This window comes from Misgurnus anguillicaudatus, chromosome 5, assembly GCF_027580225.2.
Source record: "Misgurnus anguillicaudatus chromosome 5, ASM2758022v2, whole genome shotgun sequence".
Classification (NCBI taxonomy): Eukaryota; Metazoa; Chordata; class Actinopteri; order Cypriniformes; family Cobitidae; genus Misgurnus; species Misgurnus anguillicaudatus.
Window position 1 is genome coordinate 1,580,948 of NC_073341.2, and position 21,891 is coordinate 1,602,838.

At 37.8% G+C, this 21,891-nt stretch overlaps 1 protein-coding gene across 1 annotated transcript in view; it reads left to right on the forward strand.

Moving 5' to 3' along the window:
- Nucleotides 1–21,891, forward strand: part of ift122 (intraflagellar transport 122 homolog (Chlamydomonas)) — a 171,224-nt gene that overhangs the window by 143,965 nt on the left and 5,368 nt on the right. Inside the window, exons 20-26 of the mRNA XM_073867399.1 lie at nucleotides 2,462–2,564; nucleotides 7,481–7,621; nucleotides 7,797–7,900; nucleotides 8,283–8,377; nucleotides 10,034–10,199; nucleotides 10,489–10,600; nucleotides 10,953–11,081. Of these exons, the coding sequence (XP_073723500.1) occupies nucleotides 2,462–2,564; nucleotides 7,481–7,621; nucleotides 7,797–7,900; nucleotides 8,283–8,377; nucleotides 10,034–10,199; nucleotides 10,489–10,600; nucleotides 10,953–11,081 (850 nt within the window). The remainder of the gene's footprint in view (nucleotides 1–2,461; nucleotides 2,565–7,480; nucleotides 7,622–7,796; nucleotides 7,901–8,282; nucleotides 8,378–10,033; nucleotides 10,200–10,488; nucleotides 10,601–10,952; nucleotides 11,082–21,891) is intronic.

A 21,891-nucleotide genomic window follows, 5' to 3' on the forward strand; every position in this document is an offset into this window, starting at 1 on the left:
GTCGGACTGTGCGTGCTTGTGTGTGAACTCTGCCTCTGGTTGGCTAACGATGGAAATTAAACCAATCATCATCAGCTATGTGGATGTCTCACCCCCTCTAACACACACACACACCAATCATCATCAGTTATGTTTCTCCTAACACACACACACAAGGGAAAAACTGTGTCTGGCCGAGACAGCGAGCCTAAACAGGTGAAAATCGCTTCAGTGAGATCAATTATAGTAACGCGCAGCATTTTAATGTCAGTAACGATAACGCCATTATAAGTGGCTAATCACACCAAACGTGCTTTAACGCTTAGAAACGCAAGGCTTATATAAGGCTTTTTATATTGCTATGCAACCACCGAGTCAGCTGTCTTGTCAATCAAATATTGAAGTGTGAGCCCTCTTTTGCTGTTGAAGGCACGCCACGGAACTTTTTGGCCACTAGGGGGCGCTAGACATGTATTTTTCGCGCCAAGCGCCCCTAGAGGCCACAAGCGGTGCAGCACTGTCGCAAAGGAAAAGAACTGGCCAACCTTAAAACTGAACTAAAAACTAAACCTTTAAAACCCTAAACGATCAACATTTTGAGGCATCAGGGAGAAACGCAGTCATGTTACAACTTTCTGATGAGGAACTCGTGGCAGAAGCCATTTCTCAATCTGAAGGTTGCAGCCTCCGGATGTCGTATTTCTAAGCTGCATACGTCATTAAGACTGTCTTATTTCAGAATATTAACAATTATAAAGTTGAATATTCTACTTAGTTAATCGTAAATTGTTGCAGTATGCTTATGACTTGCAAATGTAATGCTCAGTTTACCTTAATAAACCAGGCTTGATGACGTATGCAGCCTGCATATTTGACCTCCGGAGACTGCAGCCTTCCAATTGAGAAACGACCAGAAGTATTTCCTTGCCTTTTTCGAAACACATATTGTTGCATCGTCTCTCTCTCCCTCGCCACCATGATTTTCCGCAATGGCGCTCGTATTTCCTCTCTTTTGTGTTAAAATTGTCGCTCCAAATCCAAGTAAACCGATGTGTTTAGGCTTGCTGTTTAGGCTTGTATTTCTGCTGCTTTGTAATACGTCACGTGAGTGACAGCGGAACGCAGCAAATGAGGAAGAGAGAAGAGAGAAACGCTCGGATCTGATTGGTGAATAAATAGGGATTGGTGAATGAATAGGGTTTGGTTTTACACTGTGTGAGTTTGAGCAAGTTTGACTGCTATAGCATCCTGAATTGTAATATAAATACAGACAGTAAAAGAAAGGTAAAAACGTGAACACGTGAATGCAGCCTCTGAATACAGGGAACTATATGCAAGATAATTGCCGTAATTTATAAAGAAGATTGCATTTATGTATGAATCAAGATCGTGAGTTTATAAAAAAAAATTGCCTTAAAGGGGAATCGAATCCGGGTCGCCCGTGTCATATAGGTCCATGACACTAACAAGGTGCCACAGAGTCAGATAATAGAAGTTGCTCTCTACACTCGTTAAGTAGCCTCCAGCAAAATTCACGTTTAAAAAAAATTGTGTGGAGGAAGTGACGTATGCCGTAAAGCAGTCGAATTTTGTAGTTTTTTTTGTGCTCTGGTTACTACCTGAAACCCTAAGTTTTAAAGGATGAGTAAAAGCGATACAGACCCCGTCAGGCTGTGGTAGACATGTCATTCAACCTATTTAAAGTCGATGTACTATCACAAGGGTCTTGAAAATGTATTATGAAGGTTTAAAAATTACATGGTGTCGCTTTAACTATCATGTTAACAGAAACTTTAAAAAGAGGGCGCTTGCTTTGACCTTCTTTGAGGATGAGAGGTGCACAAACACACAGGAGAGAGTGAGCGAGTGAGTGAAGTCCGGTTCTTCAAAGCAACTTTAAACTTCCCTCACCACAACGTAAGGCCCTCCTCTCCTCTCATTCGATTGGACAATGGAAAGACTCTCCGCTCTCAAAACCGCATGCTGCGACCGGCGGCAAAAAACGGCAAGGCGTTTGGGGCACATAAACAGCGCGCATATGCTCACTGCCCATAGAATATCATTCCAAAAAGGCGCCTGCAACTGCCATAAACGTGTGATTGGCCCCTAACGGGGGAAACAGTAATTTATTAGATTACTCGTTACTGAAACAATAACACCGTTAGTAACGACGGTTACTTATAACGCCGTTATTCCTATCACTGACTATAGAATAATGCATGCTATATTGGAGGGAAACAATTGCTTCTCTGAAATAACTTTGTTATGGCTGCTGTTAATTAGGCTAAACTAGTGGGACAACATAACCAGTTAACCAATCTAATAGGCCCCATGATACAATTAAATCCCATTAGAAGTTCCACCCTACATTTATATTCTAATACTATATATCCCACTGAAAAGACTGATTCGATCAGGAATACAAATCACACTAGGGTAAATGCATTGTAAATAACTGCTGTTCTTTGCTGACTGTTCTCAGGCGTTTTCTTTAGTGGAGAAACAGACACAGTTCAGAAATGATGTCTATGTGTCGTATGCCCAGTGGCTGGCTGAAAATGACCGCTTTGAGGATGCACAGAAAGGTCAGTCAGACACAGTTTACTTCATTCTTTTTTGTATGCATTTAGTTATTTGCATTTTAGCAAAGCTGCTTTTCTCAAATATACTGTACTTATTTCAGAACAAATTTCACATTTTTGGCAGCAAAAAAAGCTTTACAGACCTGCTTACTTTCCAACACACACGTACACATGTACACACACATCTTTTTGTGTTGAGCTTTTAACAGATTATGTGTTATTTTAATACATTATGTGTAATGTTCTGTAGATTTTGTTTTAAAATAAAACACAAGTTGTGTGAAAAGTAACACAAAACTTGTTGTTTCAATATTTACACAGAGTTGGGTGGATTCTAGGACAACGCATTAAAGGGACACTTCACCCATTTGCATTAAGCTTTGTATAGTTAGAACCCCAGTCATGTTTTTTGAATGGTCGTGCATCATTTCCTCAGTTTCTTCTGAGACAGGAGAAAAACAGATTTCAGTGTTGCACTTCCTTCTTTCAATGATGTAAAAATTGATCAAATAGGCACCAAATTTGAAATGTATGTTACATTTCGACTACAAATATGATGGTTCCATATTTAAAGTTTTAATCTCCAAAATGAATGAATCATAAAATCAAAGCAGATATATCCAATACAAAAGTAATCCCAATGACTTGTGAAGCAAATCGATCCATTTTTGCAAGAAATTGAACTTTCTTTACAGCATTATTAACGCAGTCACATAGGAAGTGCGCTTATGCTCCCGCTCTATAGGTGGCGCTGAAAGTATGGTTTGCCAACAAAATCATGAGGATACACACATGGAAAAGGTCTCTGTGATGCCTGTGTGGCGTACCTGCAGTCTCATATAAATGCATATGAAGCAATATCATAATGTATTACAATTACAGATGCACCGATATATCGGTCAAAAAACGCTATTGTTCAATAAAAGCAATTTGTAACACTTTTGGCTGGTAGTTTAAAAACAGCTGATACTCATGGACGATATATCCTGTCAAACAAAAGAGAACCGAAAAATGAGTTCTATGTATTGAAAATGTAAAGAAAGTCTGCTGTCCAGTAACATCTCATCGGGAACAAACATGCACATGCCGCCTGTCAGAACTGTGATCTCCTTTCAGGCTTGCACTTGAAGATCACATACGCTCATAATTAAGTCAAAATTGCCCTTGAAGAAAATGTATGTAAAAATAAAAGAAGGTTATGTGTAAAGTTAACAGTTTAGGGAGAAAGTAGTTTTTAAAGTGACAGCTGTATAAGTTAGTGACCACGTTTACATGCACACCAATATGCGATTATTTCCAATAATGCGAGTAAGGTCTTAATCGCAGTAAGATGTTTACATGACTGGAGCTAACCTCTTCACTCCGGTTACATGCAGTTTCTATTTTCGGATTATTCACACATAGCCCAATGCAGAGCACAAATGATGAACTCACATATATGGTCCACTGTTTTAATTTACTTACGTTAAATGACAAACACGTTGTTATAGATGTATTTCATTATCCGGTGCCGTGATGAAGATATAAATATAAGTGCCTGTAAAGGGCGTTCACATGATATAAAAATATAGTTTTAAAAATCGTTTTATATTAAAGATAATAGCAGAGTTCACACAACAACTATAACGATAGCGATTTTGGCACATGATGAACGATAAACCATTGACAGCCAATCAAATATTTGAACTTGAAGTGCACACGCACTTAAAATGCAGTAGAAAGCTCTTTCATTGCTGAGGTTATAACATAAAATTACCTCAGGTATCCAGAGCTGATGCAGTTGTTGCCGTGAAATTTTTCTACCACAATGACTATGCCAAAAGGTAAGATATTAACCTACTACATTCATTGTTTAGTTATGCGAAACGCAGCGAGTTGAGGACATCTGCTGGTTTCCCGCTGTGTAAATGCAAGAACAGCATACATTCAGTGACATGTAAACAATTTCAAAAAAGTTTTTATTACAAGAAATATCCAATATTAGGTAATGCCGCGCTCGTTGAGCGAATTAGCATGAAGTTATCATTATGATGTGGTCACTAATATATTTATCGTTATAATTATCGTTATAATGTCCCTTAAAGCTTTTATACACTGCTGTCGTGTTATTTGAGCTGTTTCTGAATGAAGGCAGACTGCTGCTGACAGCGAGTCGTGTTGGCAGAGTTCATGTAAAACTTCCTAATGTCAAGTTTAAAACGAATTTGTGGTTAGGTGCGTGACTAAAACACACGCGCACTTCAGTTAGTGCGGTATAAATGCGATTAAAGCGTTTACATGGATGCATACTGCGAATATAAACGGCGTACGCCACCTCTTTTATTACGATTATACTTGCTGCAATTATGAGGTTAATCGCATTATTTTTATCAAACTATTGTGTTTACATTAGGTAAAGTATAATCTCAGTATTGCCAAAATCCCACTAGAATCACATTATCAGGGTGCATGTAAACGCGGTCAGTTACAAAAACAAACAGTACAGTCGTGTCCAAGAATATTGGCACCCTTGGTAAATATGATCAAATAAGGCAAGAGTGAAAATTCATCTGCATTGTTAATCCTTTTAATCTTTTATTTATAAAAATGTATCCTTTTATTGGATAAAAAGAATTTAAAATGGGGGGGGATATCATTATGAAATAAATGTTTTTTTTTTCTCTAATAGACATTGGCCACAATTATTGGCACCATTTTATTCAATACTTTTTGAAACCTTCATTTGCCAGTTTAACAGGTCTAATGCTGCGTTCAGACCAGTTGCGGTAGAGGCATCAATCACAAGTGATTTCAATGTTAAGTGATTGTAAAGACGCGTTGCCTCGCGTCCGGAGGTCTCGCGGCGCGAATGAGGCGTTTAGCACAGCGCAGTAGATTTGCGTGAATTGAGTGTTGCCCCGGGAAACGCACAAGTTGAAAAATTTGAACTTTGGTGAAAAAACGCACCGTGTTAACCAATCAGCAGCTTGCTCTGGTAGTGACGTGACACAGAAAGCGATCGGAGCTGGCGAAGGCCCTCCCATTACGCGATTTTCCACGTGAATGTATTGATGACTACACTTTCACGCGCGGCAAACCAGACACGGTAGACGCAAATGTGACGCCTCAAACGCAGCTGGTGTGAACCCACAGTAAATTTTCTCGTATAATGCCTGATGAGGTTAGAAAACACCTGACACAGAGATCAGAGACCAATCCTTCATCCAGAATCACTCCAGACCCTTTAGATTCCCAGCTCCATGTTGGTGCTTTTTCTCTTCAGTTTACTTATCTCATTTTTTGTGGGGTTCAGGTCAGAGGACTGGAGTAGCTATACTGTAGCAGAAGCTTGGTTTTGAGCTCATTTCTGTGTTGTTTTTGAGGTTGGTATTTTTATCTGTTGGTATTTGATAGAATCCGTGATGCCATGTATCTTAACAAGATGTCCAGGACATCCAGCAGAAATATAGGCACACAACATTAAAAATACAGAAGTATATTTTACTTTTCTCTCTGTGTTCACCAACCCCATCTTGAGTGTTTTGGCTGCTAAAAAGCGCTTTTTTGTTTCATCTGAACATAGAAGCATTCCCATTTAAAGTTCCAGTCATGACTGAATCATGCTGATAACTGAATGTGCTTTAGTTTGTTTTTGAATGAGCTAGGTTCTGTTTGACAATTTTTTTAAAGGTTTTCTGAATTAGAGACTCAACTATTTTCTGCAATTCTCCAGCTGTGACCCTAGGAAAGTCTTAAGCTACTCAAACTCTCCTTTTCACCACACATTAGGAACGATATAGGCACACATCCTCTTCCAGACAGTTTTGTAACATTTTCTGTTGGTTGTAAATTCTTAATTATTGCCCTGATGATGGAAATGAGAATTTTCACTGCTCTAGCCCTTTTCTTAAAGCCACTTCATCCAATTTGTGAAGCTCAATTATCTTTTGCTGCACATCAGAAATATATTCTTTGGTTTTTCTGATTGTGATGGATGATTAAGGGAATCTGGGCTTTGTTTACCCTCCTCTTTATATTTCTGTCAAACAGGAAGCCAGAGCTGAATGATTTTATGTTTATAATCAATCATGCTGGACTGCTCAATATTGTGAATATGAATGGGAGTATACTTCAGAGATATTTTACTCATAAGAATTTCTAGGGGTGCCAATAATTATGTCCAACGAGTTTTTGAGAAAAACATTAATTTCGTAATGATATTTCCCCTTATATTATAATATTCTTATTATCCAATGAAAGGATAGATTTTTGTGAATTTTTTAATAAAAAATCAAAAGAATTAACAATGTAGATGAATTTTCACAGCCTTATTTGATCATATTTACCAAGGGTGCCAATATTCTTGGGCACGACTGTACCTACTTAAAGCTCTATCTGCAACTGTATCTTAACATTATATTTATTTGTCTGTTTTTCATTTGTTACATTTGTTTATATGTTTATATATTTGTACTTTTTGAAAACACATTGTCTTACTTTGTATGCTGTTTTATATTAATTAATAATAAATGGGTACCCTATTGGATAAATGATATAATGTGTAATATAAATGCATTTATCCTGGTGGTTTAAATAGGAAATAATATCCCAATATAATCTTTCCGCCAAGAATTCCATCATTGCAAAATTATATCAAATATATTAAGTTTCACCTGCTGCCATTAGAGCCACTAATTTAGTAAACGCATCTTTGGGTCTTATTTTTGTAGTTGAGAAATGACCTAAATAATCACGTGTGGTTGTTTTTTCTTCATAACCTCTGCAATTCACTCTGGCATGCTGGTTATTAGCTTCTGGGTCAAATCTTGGGTGATTTCAAAACAATTTTAGTGCTCTGCTTGTTCATGGGATTAAGATCTGGAGAGATGTGACCCTGTAATTACTGCACATTTTTTTTAATCTTCTTTTGATGATTTTAGCTTTCCACAAAGCTGGGCGGCAGACGGAGGCTGTCAAAGTGCTAGAGCAGCTTACCCATAATGCTGTGGTAGAGAGCAGGTTTAACGATGCATCTTACTACTACTGGATGCTCTCCATGCAGTGTCTTGGGATCGCAAGAGGTGTTGATGAGTATTTGTTGCCTATTTTAAGGTGTATGATATTTCTAGATAAAAAAAATGATTTGATTTTTCAGTTTGGTTTGTTATAAAAGTTTAACCTTTGTGCTTTCTTCTGTAAAATTTTTTCTGTATCTGTTGTCTTTGAATACCTGTAAATATATATGTGCTATTCCAGACAGTAAAGAGATAAAAGAGGAGATGCTAAAGAAGTTTCACAGTTTTCAACACTTGGCTGAACTGTATCATGTGTATCATTCTATCCATCGCTACATGGTAAGTGTTCATTACTTAGGTTTCGATGAGGAAAAAAATGATTTCGATTTATCTAATCTATTTCAAATGGAGACAGTGCCACCTGAAGAAAAATGTATGAGAAAGTAACTCAAGGTCCGAGCAGTTTCAAACAAATATGGAAAGGTTCCTAATTAGGAACATTTGAAGAAAAATATACTTACATAAAAGGTTTTCTGTAGGTATACCACCACCTTTTCACAGAAGTTGATTTGGCTAATTAATTTAGTTTCACAAATTTTACTTTCAGGTTGTGTTAGACTTCTTTTGAATTGCTGACTGAAGCTAGAATAAAACTCAAACAATTCATGTTCTGCTGTAGAAACATTTATAACATTTATTTATTCACGTATGTTGTTACATGTCCGAGCCCTTCAGTTCCCACATGCCAGAGATTCTCTTCAACATCTCACGGTTTCTCTTTCACAACTTGACCAAAGATGTTCCAGTGGGCATCTCCAAAGTGTATCCTTCAACCTCACACACTCCTGAATACTGGGAGGATTCCCTTGAGACACTTTTGGCTGTTAGATGTTATGTTGATTTAACTGATGACAGGGTAGGGGTGTAACGGTACGTGTATTCGTACCGGACCGTTTCACACGTGCACCGAAAGGCCGAATGCAATCTTTTGTGTGTGCCTGTGCAGAACATAATACGTGCGTTTCCACACGAACATATTAAGTGGTGGAAGTCTCCGCGTTCAGCGCAAGTCTTCTGTCAAACATATAACATAATTCGGCCCGCAGAAAGATTTTTATTTACTTAGTTGTATATCCGTTTGATTATTGATGTAAACGTTTACGTGTTGTGTCTAAAAGCGCATGTTAAACACGTGTCAACGCGCTGTTTTTTTTATTTCAAAAGTGCGTGAGAGGTTGCGCGTCTTTCGTTGCTACGCAATCATGAGACGCACTTTCTGTGACAGCGAGAATAAGGAATGCGTGATCAGATTTTTCATCTGCACCTCACGTCAATCATATCATTGTCACAATGCGATCAGCTGGTCGGGACAGAGAAGAGCTGTAACCCGGGCTTACTCAGCTGTTACTCAGCTGCGGAGGGGTTCGTAAGTAAAGTCACAGCTTACATTGATGACACAAGCAAAGATTAGGAGAAACGGGCAAAAGATCAAAGATGGCTATGTATGCAACTCACTAATCTCAAAATGAGTGTATAATAAGTATATCATCATGTTGCTTGCTATGCAGTTACACATAGAGCAGTAATATTATTTTTATACAGAGATTGTACATAGCCAATTCAATACTGTGAGTTAAACAATCCAAAATAAATCAAAACAGAAAATTTTGGTGGCAAAAATGTAGGCTAATAGTTCATAAATGTATTCAGGAATTGAATTTGTTAGTTCAAGGTTTTAGTAGGAAAAGAGAAGAGAAGGTTAAGAAAAGAGTTACCTACTGTTATAAAATAATGTAAAAAAGAACTTTGCAGTAGTATTTTATTTATTATTTTTTCATTTTATATATATATTTTATATATTATATTTTAATAAAAAGTGTTTAAAAAAGTGTAAACAAATTGTAAAAAAAAGTTTATAGTAATAAACAACCTGCAGTTTAATGTTTGCATTTTTCCCTTACTGTACTGAAAATGAAATGAACCGTGGCACGCACCGAACCGTGATTTTTGCGTATCGTTACACCCCTATGAGAGGGTCAATGTGTGCTCTTATTATTTATCTCTTAAAAGCACTTATAAGCTCTTATAATACGTATTTGATGTTGTGTGCTTGGGAGAGTTATATGTGTGCAAACTGATGCTCATGAATGCCAAATAAACCATTTCATAACTCCTAAGTTAGTGTAAAGGAAAACAGGAAGACAAAAAGTGTTTGGACTTGATGCGTTCATTTTTTAAATAACATAATTATTTTATGAATGATTATTTTATTTTTAGGCAGTGGTTTGACATGTTTTATACAGCATTTGATGTCAGATGTCTTTATTTGGCCCTAATCTGATATGTGATCAGACTTTATTACAGTAAATGGTCGCTGATGAATAACATCATTTACATCCATACCCCCTGGTGCCAGAGTTTTTCATGATATAATTAAGTATAACTCATTTGGTGTGTGACCCTTAATGTGTGGTTCAGGGATACGCTGTATGCTCTGGCTAAGCAGAGTAAAGTGCTGGGGGCGTATAAAGTAGCACGCCATGCCTTCGAGAAATTACAAGGCTTAAAGATCGCAGCCCGCTATCAGGACAGCATGGAGCTTAGCTGCCTGACGGTTCGCTCCAAACCTTATCATGACAGTGAGGTGTGTGCTCATCATGTTAAAGCTTGTATTGTTTTACATGTAGATGTATGTGTTTGTCATTATTTATTTGAAAATAATAATCTGTGACATGTAAACATCAACAAAACATTGCTACACAACAACGATCAGAAAATCAGAAATGTCAAGTACAAAACATTTCAATTATATGCAATTTTTTTTTACTTTTAGATGAAATATGGCCAAGACCTTTTTTTCTTTCAGTTGAATAAAAAAATAAATAGATAACACATTTCAAAGTTTTTCAGTTGTAATTGTGTGTTTGTTGTAGGATTTGATTCCAATGTGTTACCGCTGTTCAACCAATAACCCTCTGCTGAATAACCAGGGCAACTCCTGTATTAACTGCAGACAGCCTTTCATATATTCTGCTTCCTCTTATGGTAAGTGAAATCATTTAACAATTTATATAGTTATAAATGCTAACTGATGACTTCAGGGCTGTTGCTAAAATTTCCAGAGCACTGGATCATTGTTTTATTTTAGTTGCCCCTCCTTCATGGGCTCAGTTGGTTATCTCCAGTTCTTCGTTGCAAAGAGCTCTGAATGACAATTTTTACAGCTTGGATGAATTGTAATGATGATTTTGTGATCATAGGAATATACAGTATGTGATGATTGTGTGTGCGTGTGTGTGTGCGTGTGTGTGTGCGTGTGCGTGTGTGTGTGCGTGCGTGTGTGCGTGCGTGCGTGTGTGTGTGTGTGTGTGTGTGTGTGCGCATGTGCGTGTTTTAGAGGTGCTTCCGCTGGTGGAGTTTTATCTGGAGGAAGACATCTCAGATGAGGAGGCTGTGTCTCTCATTGATCTGGAAGTGCCTCGTGTAGAGGGAAAGGCTGCTTCCTGGCAGGAAATGAGCAGTGGGGGTACTGTTTTACTTCATTTACAATTAGCATATACAATTTTAAAAACAGTGATAGTTATTAGACGACTGTTTAAAATGCTAACAAATTTTGTTTGTTTTTATTTTCATACTGTCTGCTCATGTGTATCATAATATTCTTTACTACAATTCAATTCAATTTTATTTATATAGCACTTTTCACAATTTGTAATTGTTTCAAAGCAGCTTTACATTAATAGAAGCAGGGGAAAACACAGAAAAATCGACAGACAACATAAGTTGCAAAATACAGCGACTATGAATAAACTTTACAAGCGTGCGTATTAATAATGTAATGTATAAAAAAGGGTGCCAAGTTAAGCCAATGTCGGCTGACTCCCTGGGGTTGAAAAAACCCCTTGGAGAAAAACCTCCCGACTTTTAAGCCTAGGAGGAAAAACCCTTGGGAGATATCGACCATATATATACACACTCACCTAAAGGATTATTAGGAACTAGGCCTGTTGCGACGCGTCCGTCGACGTCATATTTTTGCGTCAACGCTTCGCAAAACATTTAATTTAAGGCCCAAAAAAATGAACGATCACATTCGTCTAATCTTTCGTAACGATCCGCTAGCTGCCCGTCCCATAAGCAGGCTGTCAAAAAAACGCGTCTCTGTAGGCAGCCTGGGCTCTGAGATCTGCACTTTCACCAACCACTCAAAACCAAAATAAAGTTTTCCAACCAATCTCCGACCGGGGATGGCTGTTGTTAGGTAGAAAAAGCCAGTGCCAACCCTTATAACAGTCACACCATGTCGATGATTGGAATGTCTTTAAAATGATGTAAGTGAAGTCGTACATTGCTAATACTACATGATTTCATCGTATGGCTGGAAGTGTGTCTATTAATTTTCTTGTGGACTGAATAGTTTAGTTTAGTTTAGTTTAGTTTAGTTTAGTTTAGTTTAGTTTAGTTTAGTTTAGTTTAGTTTAGTTTAGTTTAGTTTAGTTTAGTTTAGTTTCGTTTCGTTTCGTTTAGTTATAAAGCACACAAATTACAGCGCTGTCCAAGGTGCTGTACAAAAGCAATTTGAAGAATTTCATCATAAATACATTTTAAGAAAAGAAAAACAATAACAAATATAAATAAAAAAATATATAATTTAAAATTATGAAATGTTAAACATAATGGGCCCTATTTTAACGATCTGAAACGCAAGTCCGAAGCGCAAAGCGCAAGTGACTTTGTGGGCGGATCTTGGGCGCTGTTGCTATTTTCCCGGCGGGAGAAATAAGTCTTGCGCCGGGCGCAAATCAATAAGGGGTTGGTCTGAAGTAGGTTCATTATTCATAGGTGTGGTTTGGGCGTAACGTCAAATAAACCAATCAGAACGCTGTCCAACATTCCCTTTAAACGCAAGGGCGCAAGTTCCATGGCGGGTTGCTATTATTATGACGGATTTGACAGGCGCACGCCAGGAGCGGTTCACAGCCGAGGAGACCCACGTTCTTGTAAGAGCAGTCCAAGACAGAGAAGTTGTTTTGTATGGGGATGGGAGAAACCCGCCCAAATCAGCGTCGGTTAAACAGGCGTGAGAGGAAATAGACGCAATTGTCTCATCAGCTGCGCCAAGCACTACAATGATGTCAGGAGACGGGGGGATCCCAAGCTTGCCAGCATAAATCGGGCACGCCGGGCACACAGGAGGACATCGCTGCGTCCACCCTCACCGCTGAAAGGGTTTGGGGGCTTTGAAATCGGACACAAGAAACGCAAGCAAGGTCCAACCCCAAAGTACACTTACAAATCAAGTTCACATACATGAAGGTTTCTTATGAAAACATTTTAATTATTATTTAGATAAAATAAACGTAATACAGCCACACAACAAACTTATGAAAATATTTTAATCGTTATTTGCATGATAATTGTTTAACGCTGCCACCCAAAATAAATAAAAACTATCACCACAATGCTCACCACAATGATTTCCCTTATCTCATGTATTAATATATTTTATTGTAACAATTTATGATTTGCAAAAATAACTATTGCATCTGTGTAGATTAGATAAGCAATGCGCGTTGTGCACGCTATACATTATGGTCAAGCATGCGCCCTTAAAATAGCATAATGAACCAAGCGCAACGCGCCACTGACTTTAGACCAGTTTTTTTTGGTTAGTAGCGCAATTGTTTTTTGAAACGGCAAAATAGCATAAAAGATGGTTTGCGCCAGAGCACGCCTCCTTTTTTGCACTGAACCGCACAGGGAGCGCAAGTTCATTCCCTAGTTTGCCGACGTGCGTCTGTGGAGGGAAAAACCCGCTGTGCGCCAGTGCAAAATACGAAATGATACATGCGTCACTGACAAAGTCACTTGCGCTGGGTGCAAGATAGGGCCCAGAGTGTAAAAGATAACACTGCACTAAAAGAGGTTTCAAGAGGAGGTAAAGGCTTTAGATAATTAATATGATTTTAACTCCTTTTTAAAAACAGACACTGACTTTACAGCCCTACTTTGGTAAGGTAAAGAGTTCCACAGTTTCGGACCAATGACCGAAAAAGCCCGGTCCCCTCTAAGTTTTAGTCGAGACCTGGGGACAGAGAGAAGCAGCTCATCAGAGGACCTAAGGGATCTAGAGGGAATGTGGTGCTTTAAAAGGTCAGAAAGATAAGAGGGTGCCAGCCCATTTAGAGATTTAAAAACCATCACTAAGATTTTATACTCAATCTGAAAATGTACAGGCAGCCAGCTAAGAGAGCAAAGAATAGGGGTGATATGATCATGTTTTCGTGTGCCAGTCAACATCCTGGCTGCTGCATTTTGAACAGCCTGCAGCCGTGATAACGCTGACTGACTTACTCCTATATAAAGTGAATTACAGTACTCTAGCCGAGAAAAAATAAATGAATGAATAGTTTTCTCAAGATCTCTAGAAGACAAGAAGGATTTGGCCTTAGCTAGGAGTCTCAGATGGAAAAAACAAGATTTTACGACAGAATTTATTTGCTTGTCGAACTTTCTTACCACTGGTTTGTTGTACAATTCCAGTGGTCCCAAATTTACTGTGTTACTCTGCCCAAAAACAATAATTTCTGACTTATTTTCGTTTAGTTTTAAAAAGTTGTGAGACATCCAAACCTTAATTTCCTCAAGACACTCAAAAGCAGCAGATGTAGCATTATTAAAAGGTAAATAAAACTGTGTATCGTCCGCATAGCAATGGAAGGATACATTATATTTTCTAAAAATCAACCCCAGAGGCAGCATGTAAATAGAAAAGAGCAATGGAGCAAGGACGGACCCTTGAGGGACCTGATATGTAACATGACCTTTAGAGGATAAAAATTCCCCTATTTGTACAATAAAAGTCCTGTTTGACAGATAAGATTTAAACCACTGAAGGGCTGCTCCATGTATCCCAACATAACTCTCAAGGCGGGAGATCAATATATTGTGATCAATGGTATCAAACGCTGCACTCAGATCTAATAAAAATAAAATAGTAGAAACACCAGTATCAACAGTTTGTAAGATATCATTATACACTCGTAGAAGAGCTGTTTCTGTGGTGTGCTTGGCTCTGAAACCTGACTGAAAAACCTCAAGCAAAGAGTTTTTTTTCTACAAATTTCTGTATCTGGGACAGAACAACCTTTTCCAGAACTTTGGAGAAAAAAGGCAGATTTGAAATTGGTCTAAAATTTGAACACACCATAGGATCCAGATTAGATTTTTTAATTAGAGGTTTAACTATTGCATGTTTAAAATAGTTTGGGACTAAACCCGACCTCAAAGAGTTATTTATTATGGCCAAAACACTCGGACCAATAACAGGAAAGGCCTGCTTAAAAATACGGGTGGGAACAATATCCAGTGAGCATGAGGTAAACTTCAAATTTTCAACAATGATCTTTAAAGGTGTTACAGATACAGGCTCAAATTTATTTAAAACAACTGAGCAGGTATATGGGACAGAAAGATCATAGACAGGACACTGAATAGAGGATCGTATCACATCAATTTTGTCCATAAAATAATTTAAAAAATGTTCACAGTTTTGTGTGGTGGCAACTAAACAGTCTAAGACTGGAGGATTTACCACAGCATTTAGTGTGTCAAACAAAAACTCTGGGTTTATGCTGGTTTGTCTCAATAAAGTCTACGATTGGCATTTCTTTTTACGACAAAACCCAGCACCGTGTTTTAATTCTTGATGTGATCTTTATAGACTTCTGTATGATTGTTAACTGGACTGGATTGCACATTGAACTTGAAAGCGCGACGCTCATATCCGATAGCGCACGTGCACAGGCAGAGCTTAAACGACTTCATGTTCGCGTCTTTTTGGCTTAAACGGACAAATGCTCATATGTCAAAATACCTGTCTTTGTGATTTTTATAGTAAACGTGGTTACTGTACGTCTTAAACGAATAAACATTGTATTGCATTCTGTCTTATAATAAGCATAAACTGTCTCTGTCATTTAAAGGTGACATAGAATGATTGAACAAAGTATTTAACCTTGTTCTGTGATGTGACATGTAGACAAAATTGTTTTTGTTTGGGTCTGTAATGCCTTAGAAGCTTTCTAAAAACCTCTCTCAGATAGCTCTATTAGGGTGGGGGATTTTAAACAAGTGGTTGTGCACCTATTTGGCTCCCCCTACTGGCTTAGCTTGCAATCTCATTACTGATTGGCTGACTTTGCTGCCACTCAAAAAATGTAGCCAATTATTTTAAAGTGGAGGGGCAGTTAGATGCCTGTGATGTCATAAGCATCAGTTTTTCAGATTGGGCCGTTTTCTGGCTGACATTTCTAAAAGAGGAATTTCTGAGAAATTTAGCATGTTTAGCATGTCTAGCACTTTTTGTGTGTTTGTGAATGTGGGTAGACTACCATTATTCAACAAAGACAAGGTAAAAATGGTTTTTCATTCTCTGTCCCCTTTAACCCTCTAGGCGCCACGGTCGACTTTTGTCGACAAGATGCGTCACTGAATGTAACTGCCGATTTTGTCACATAGGGTGTCAAATTTCGTTCATCCCCCCCTCCACTAGATGGCAGACATGTCATACTTTATTCCCGACTCAGAAAAACATCATGCTTCTATACAAACTCTTAGAGCAAGAGCGCATTGAAGTGCGCAACAGCATAGCTAGTGTGCAAGTGAGTCATTTTATCAGATCGATAAAAAAAAGCTCAAAAAAGCTTACCTGCAATGAAGTGGTGGGTCTTATATTCGCTGACAATGATTCTGAAGGGGAATATCTGCCTTCAGAAGATGCTGGTGATTCATTTAGTGACCACGATTCAGACGCGACCCTGCTTTGCAATCGTGCAGCTGGACAAAGTGAAAGTGTAGCTATACACCAAGCACATGATGAATCCTTTGCCCAATGTCAGTGGTGGGAATGTTACACGGGGTCGGAGAATTCATCGGGTTAGCAGGCATGTTACAGGTGTGGGGAATGAGGCTGGAGGTAATATGCGCGTCCAGTCTTTTTACCGTGCAAGCAATGTAGAGCGAGCTGCGTCTTCTCGAGCGGGCCCTGGGAGTCTGTCGGGCGAGCGGCCGACTTCCATTGCTCCGCCCCGTGCACCTCCTCACAATCACGGCGACAGTAAAGGCAATAGTCCCAGCTGTGCAAATTCTCTCCACTCGGGGCGCATACGAGGCAGATCTGGCCATGCGGCTCGTAGCAGGAGCAGAGGCGGGGTTACACGGGGCAGAGGAGCCATTATGCATAACGTTAGTCTATCGGCGCGCAGATCAGTTTGTTTACTACTTACTATTTACCTGAGCATTCAGTATTGTGCAATATAGCATACAGAAGGTGAGGGACATTTTGGGGGAAAGAAGTGCTGCATTTTATCATTCAAACATGTGACTTTTCATGAAAATTAAAGATGGCTGCCTCATATGACGTCATAATATGCAAATTTAATGGGACATTTTATTCTCCTCCATAAAGTGTGTCATCATTTTGAAAGTAACATGTCAAAATTAAACGTTTTAGGAAAAAACCTCTGGCGCCTAAAGGGTTAAGTTAATTAAATATATAAAAAAAGAAAACGTTTGTATATTCGTAAGTAAAGAATAATCCACATTTACTTGTGCCAAACAAAAATGTGCCAAACATCCTTTGTGTTGAGCTCTGCTATTTGAAAGTTGAAAGTTTATCATGGAATGTAGATTTCCTGATATTTTGCTTCATTAAAGGGATAGTTCACCCAAAATTCTGAAAAATGTTGTAAGAATTTCCTTTTTCTGATGAACACAAAAGAAGATATTTTGATAAAATTATGGTAAGCACACAGCTGATTGTAACCATTGACTTCCATAGTAGGAATAAAAACAACATGATGGAATTTAATGGATATACCATTAATTGTGTGCTTACCATCATTTGTCAGAATATCTTATTTTGTGTTTATCAAAATAAAATAAACTTATACAGGTTTAGAACATAAGGGTGAGTAAATGATGACAGAATATTCATTTTTGGGTGAATCCCTTTAACAGAAATACAGCAGAAATGTTTAAATTTCATTCACCCTTATTATGTTACCATCTTATAATGCATTCATTCATGCCTTCTTGATACATAGTTACAAATCGTTTTCTTTCATTGACTATGGACCCCCTAAAGTAGCTTTGGCCACCCCCTGGCCTGAAATCACTGATACATCCTTTAAAGTATATAATTAAGAATGTTTTTGGCATTTATTTGAGATACATTATGGTTTTTATTAATCAAGCAACAGAAACTACTAATTAGATTAATCATCCAATTAGTCGTTAATTTAGTCGACTAATCGAAAAAATAGTCGACAGATTAATCGTTTAATAAATAGTCGTTTACCCCAGCTCTATTAGGAACACCTGTTCAATTTCTCATTAGTATCAACCAATCACATGGCAGTTGCTTTGAGGCATTTAGGGGTGTGATCTGCTCAGTTACTGGGATTTTCATGCACAACCATTTCTAGGGTTTACAAAGAATGGTGTGAAAAGGAAAAAAAACATCCATTATGCGGCAGTCCTGTGGGCGAAAATGCCTTGTTGATGCTAGAGGTCAGAGGAGAATGGCTGATAGAAGAGCAACTTTGACTAAAATAACCACTCGTTACAACCGAAGTATGCAGCAAAGCATTTGTAAAGCCACAACATGCACAACCTTTAGGCGGATGGGCTACAACAGCAGAAGACCACACCGGGTACCACTCATCTTCACTACAAAAAGGAAAAAGGGCTACAATTGGACAGTTAAAGACTGTAAAAATGTTGCCTGGTCTGATGAGTCTCGATTTCTGTTGACATATTCAGATGGTGGAGTCAGAATTTGGCAAAAACAGAATGAGAACATGAATCCATCATGCCTTGTTACCACTGTGCAGCAGGCTGGTGTTGGTGGTGTAATGGTGTGTGGGGATGTGTTCTTGTCACACTTTAGGCCCCTTGGTGCCAATTGGTCATCTTTTACATGCCACGGCCTACCTGAGCATTGTTTCTGACCATGTCCATCCCTTTATGACCACCATGTTCCCATCCTCTGATGGCTACTTCCAGCAGGATAATGCACCATGTCACAAAGCTCGAATCATTTTAAATTGGTTTGCTAAACATGACAATGAGTTCACTGTACTAAAATGGCCCTCAGTCACCAGGGCCAATATGTATAAAGCCACTGAGAGTAAAATTTTAGTCTTAAGTGTGTCAAAATTCTAAGAATGACGTCATTTTACTCTTTTTACTAGACTTAAGAATATGTTTGATTTATAAAGCTTCCTAAGTGTTAAGACTAGGTGTCAGCTCCTAAATTATTTAAGAGAGCTGGAGAGGTCTCTTAACCTAGTTAAGAGTAACAAGAGGACAGCAGAGAGGCGGAGGATCATGCACTTTACAACAAAGAATGTGTTAGAATTACTTTAATTCAAATGGATTTCTATAGCACTTTTGACAAATTTCTCGTTGCATTGTTGCAAACAGCAAATTTATAGTAAATCCAAGTTAGTAGTATATAGAAAGTAGATAGGAATTAAAATAACATTATGAAATATAAAGGGTATAGGGTTTTTATACAATGTATATTATATTACACAATATAATATACAGAATAAAATGGATAAGATGTAGTAAAACTTATTCAAGTGCTTGCACAGTACCAAGATTTTTTTATGGGATTATCAAGACAGCATACTTAAGTGGTATAAAAATTTGCACTGTAAAAAGTTAAAGTTAAAGTAAAAGTATCAAATTATTGATAAGGCCTAAAAAATATGTTTTATCAACTTACATTTTCTCATTTTAAGTGAAATAATAAAAGTTAAAAATGTTTAAATATTAGGTGTTACCAATTTTTTAAGTAGAGTCGCTTTTTAGGTTTTGAGTTTATTACAGGGAAATAAAATAACATAAAATAAAATCTACAATAGCATTATTAACCAAAAAAAGTTAAGTATGTACAAGCTTGCAGTAACACCATTACATGTAAAGTGATATTAATAGAGTATAAATAAAACCCTGACCCAAAACATAATGTTAGCAGTGAGCAAGCCAAAGGTGAAAGTGACAAAGATGGCAAAAATTACAATTGTGTTTAAGTGGAGAAATCTTGATCTAACTTAATCATCTTTTTCAGGCTTGATCATCAAAGTATTTTTTATTTTATTTTTAAGTGTTTGCAAACTTTAGTCTTTCTTTATAAACAGCTTGTGAGTGAAATCAAGATGATTCAATAGCATTACGTTTGTATATTTCATTAACATGTTGAAACTTAATTAAAATAATGCAAAATTGTGTAAAATAAATGAATGTACTTATTTGTAATATTTTTAAACATTTCTTGAAGCAAATTTAAATTAAAATACTAATATAATTGTAATGTCTTCATGAATGTATGGTGTCACATGCTGCTGTGACTGTATAACATTGCTGGCTTTCTATTGGCTGATTCAGAGGTTAAGGGCGGCCTTTTTAGGTTGAAATCATTGTAGTCCTCAGTTTGGGGCACTTAAGTCAGTACTTAAGAATGAGTCTTACACTTTACTGAAAGTTGCTTTCAGCTTCTTTATAAACGTCTCCTATTCTCAGACTGGTCCTACTCCTTACTAAGAATTTTTTGACATTTAAGTCATAGCTTAAGACTATTCTTAAGAGCATTTCTGAGATGTGTGGATTGTTTTCTGAAAGTAATTCTCTAAGATACAAGGGTGCTAGGCCATTTAAGGCTTTGTATGTGATTAGAAGTATTTTAAATTGTATGCGATATTTGACTGGTAGCCAGTGTAAAGATGCCAGGATTGGGCTTATGTGGTCATACTTCTTAGAACAAGTAAGAAAAATGACTTTTTGAACTAGCTGAAGCTTGTTTATCTGATTTGCATGGCATCCCCCGAGTAACGAGTTACAAATAGTCTATTCTAGAGGTCATAAAAGCGTGGATAAGCTTCTCTGCATCTAATGCAGACAGCATATGACGTATTTTTGAGATATTTCTAAGATGGAAGAATGCTGTGCGGCAGACATTGGAGATAATACTATCGAAGGATAAGTTGCTGTCGAACATCACACCTAGGTTCTTGACTGTGGAAGATGGCACCACAGTTAAGCCGTCTATGGCAACTTGTAATCTGACATATTTTGTTTGGAGCGATTCATTTCGATAATAAGTATCTCTGTCTTATTGGAGTTTATAGCATAAGGAATCCAGTCACTAATATCGCTAATACAGTCTGATAGTTTAGTGTTTCGCTAGGATGTGAGGAAATGTAAAGCTGGGTATCATCCGCATAGCACTGAAAACTTGTGTTATGTTTCCTGATGATGTCTCCTAGAGGTAACATGTATAACGAGAACAGGATAGGACCTAAAACTGATCCCTGCAGTACCCCTTATTTTACCGGGGAGTGATATGACTCTTCCTCAATTACATAAACAAAATGATAGCGATTCGTTAGATACTTAACCAGGCTAACGCTTGACCACTGATGCAAACAAAATGTGCATGTTTGCGTTCATATTTTTTCTAAGATATCTTGGTTGATGCGAAGCGCTGAAACCCTATTGTAATTGTTAAGATTTTTAGTTTTTTTTATTCTGCCGTAAACGTAACGTGCAGACCAAACCGCAAGGCCTAGAGACTTGAAACTTGGCCAGATGGTAGGACCCTATTTGGGGAGAGGTTGACAGACTATCAACCCGATTGGCCTATAGGTGGCGCTATAACAATGGCAAACGCGTTGTTGCTCATAACTCCCACAATTCTTGGCCAAATGTCAAGTGTCTTATATTATTCGAATCCTTGCGTCAAGATGAACAAAACGTATATCTCCGTATATCGCCTCGTTTCGTCACAGGGCCACCTAGTGGTCAGACGAATCATTTAAATGCTTATAACTTAGGCTGAGTTTGAGATATTTCCAATATATTGATATTGATAGATTTTTGAATTGTTGTCGAGTCCAACAATACCAAACATGCCAGGTTTCGTCTTACGGTTAGCCCTGTGCAGCAAAATGGCGCTTAAAAAACACCCGCGAAAAACTCCGCGAGGGTTATTCAGATCGACTCGAAACGACCATAGGAGGAACAATGCAGTACCTTCTGAACAAAAAGTTCTATTGGTGTTATGTTAAAATTTCCATCAGAAATGACCGAAAGTTGCAAAAAACGAAAAATTACATCCATTTTTTGTGTTTTTTAGATATAAATGCTTATAACTCGGCAACGAAATGACATTTTTTCACCAATTTCGATACGCTGATGTCTGAGCAGAGTCTGAGGCAATACAAAAAAATTGTATGCCTGCACCACTAGTTGGCCTCATAATTGAACAA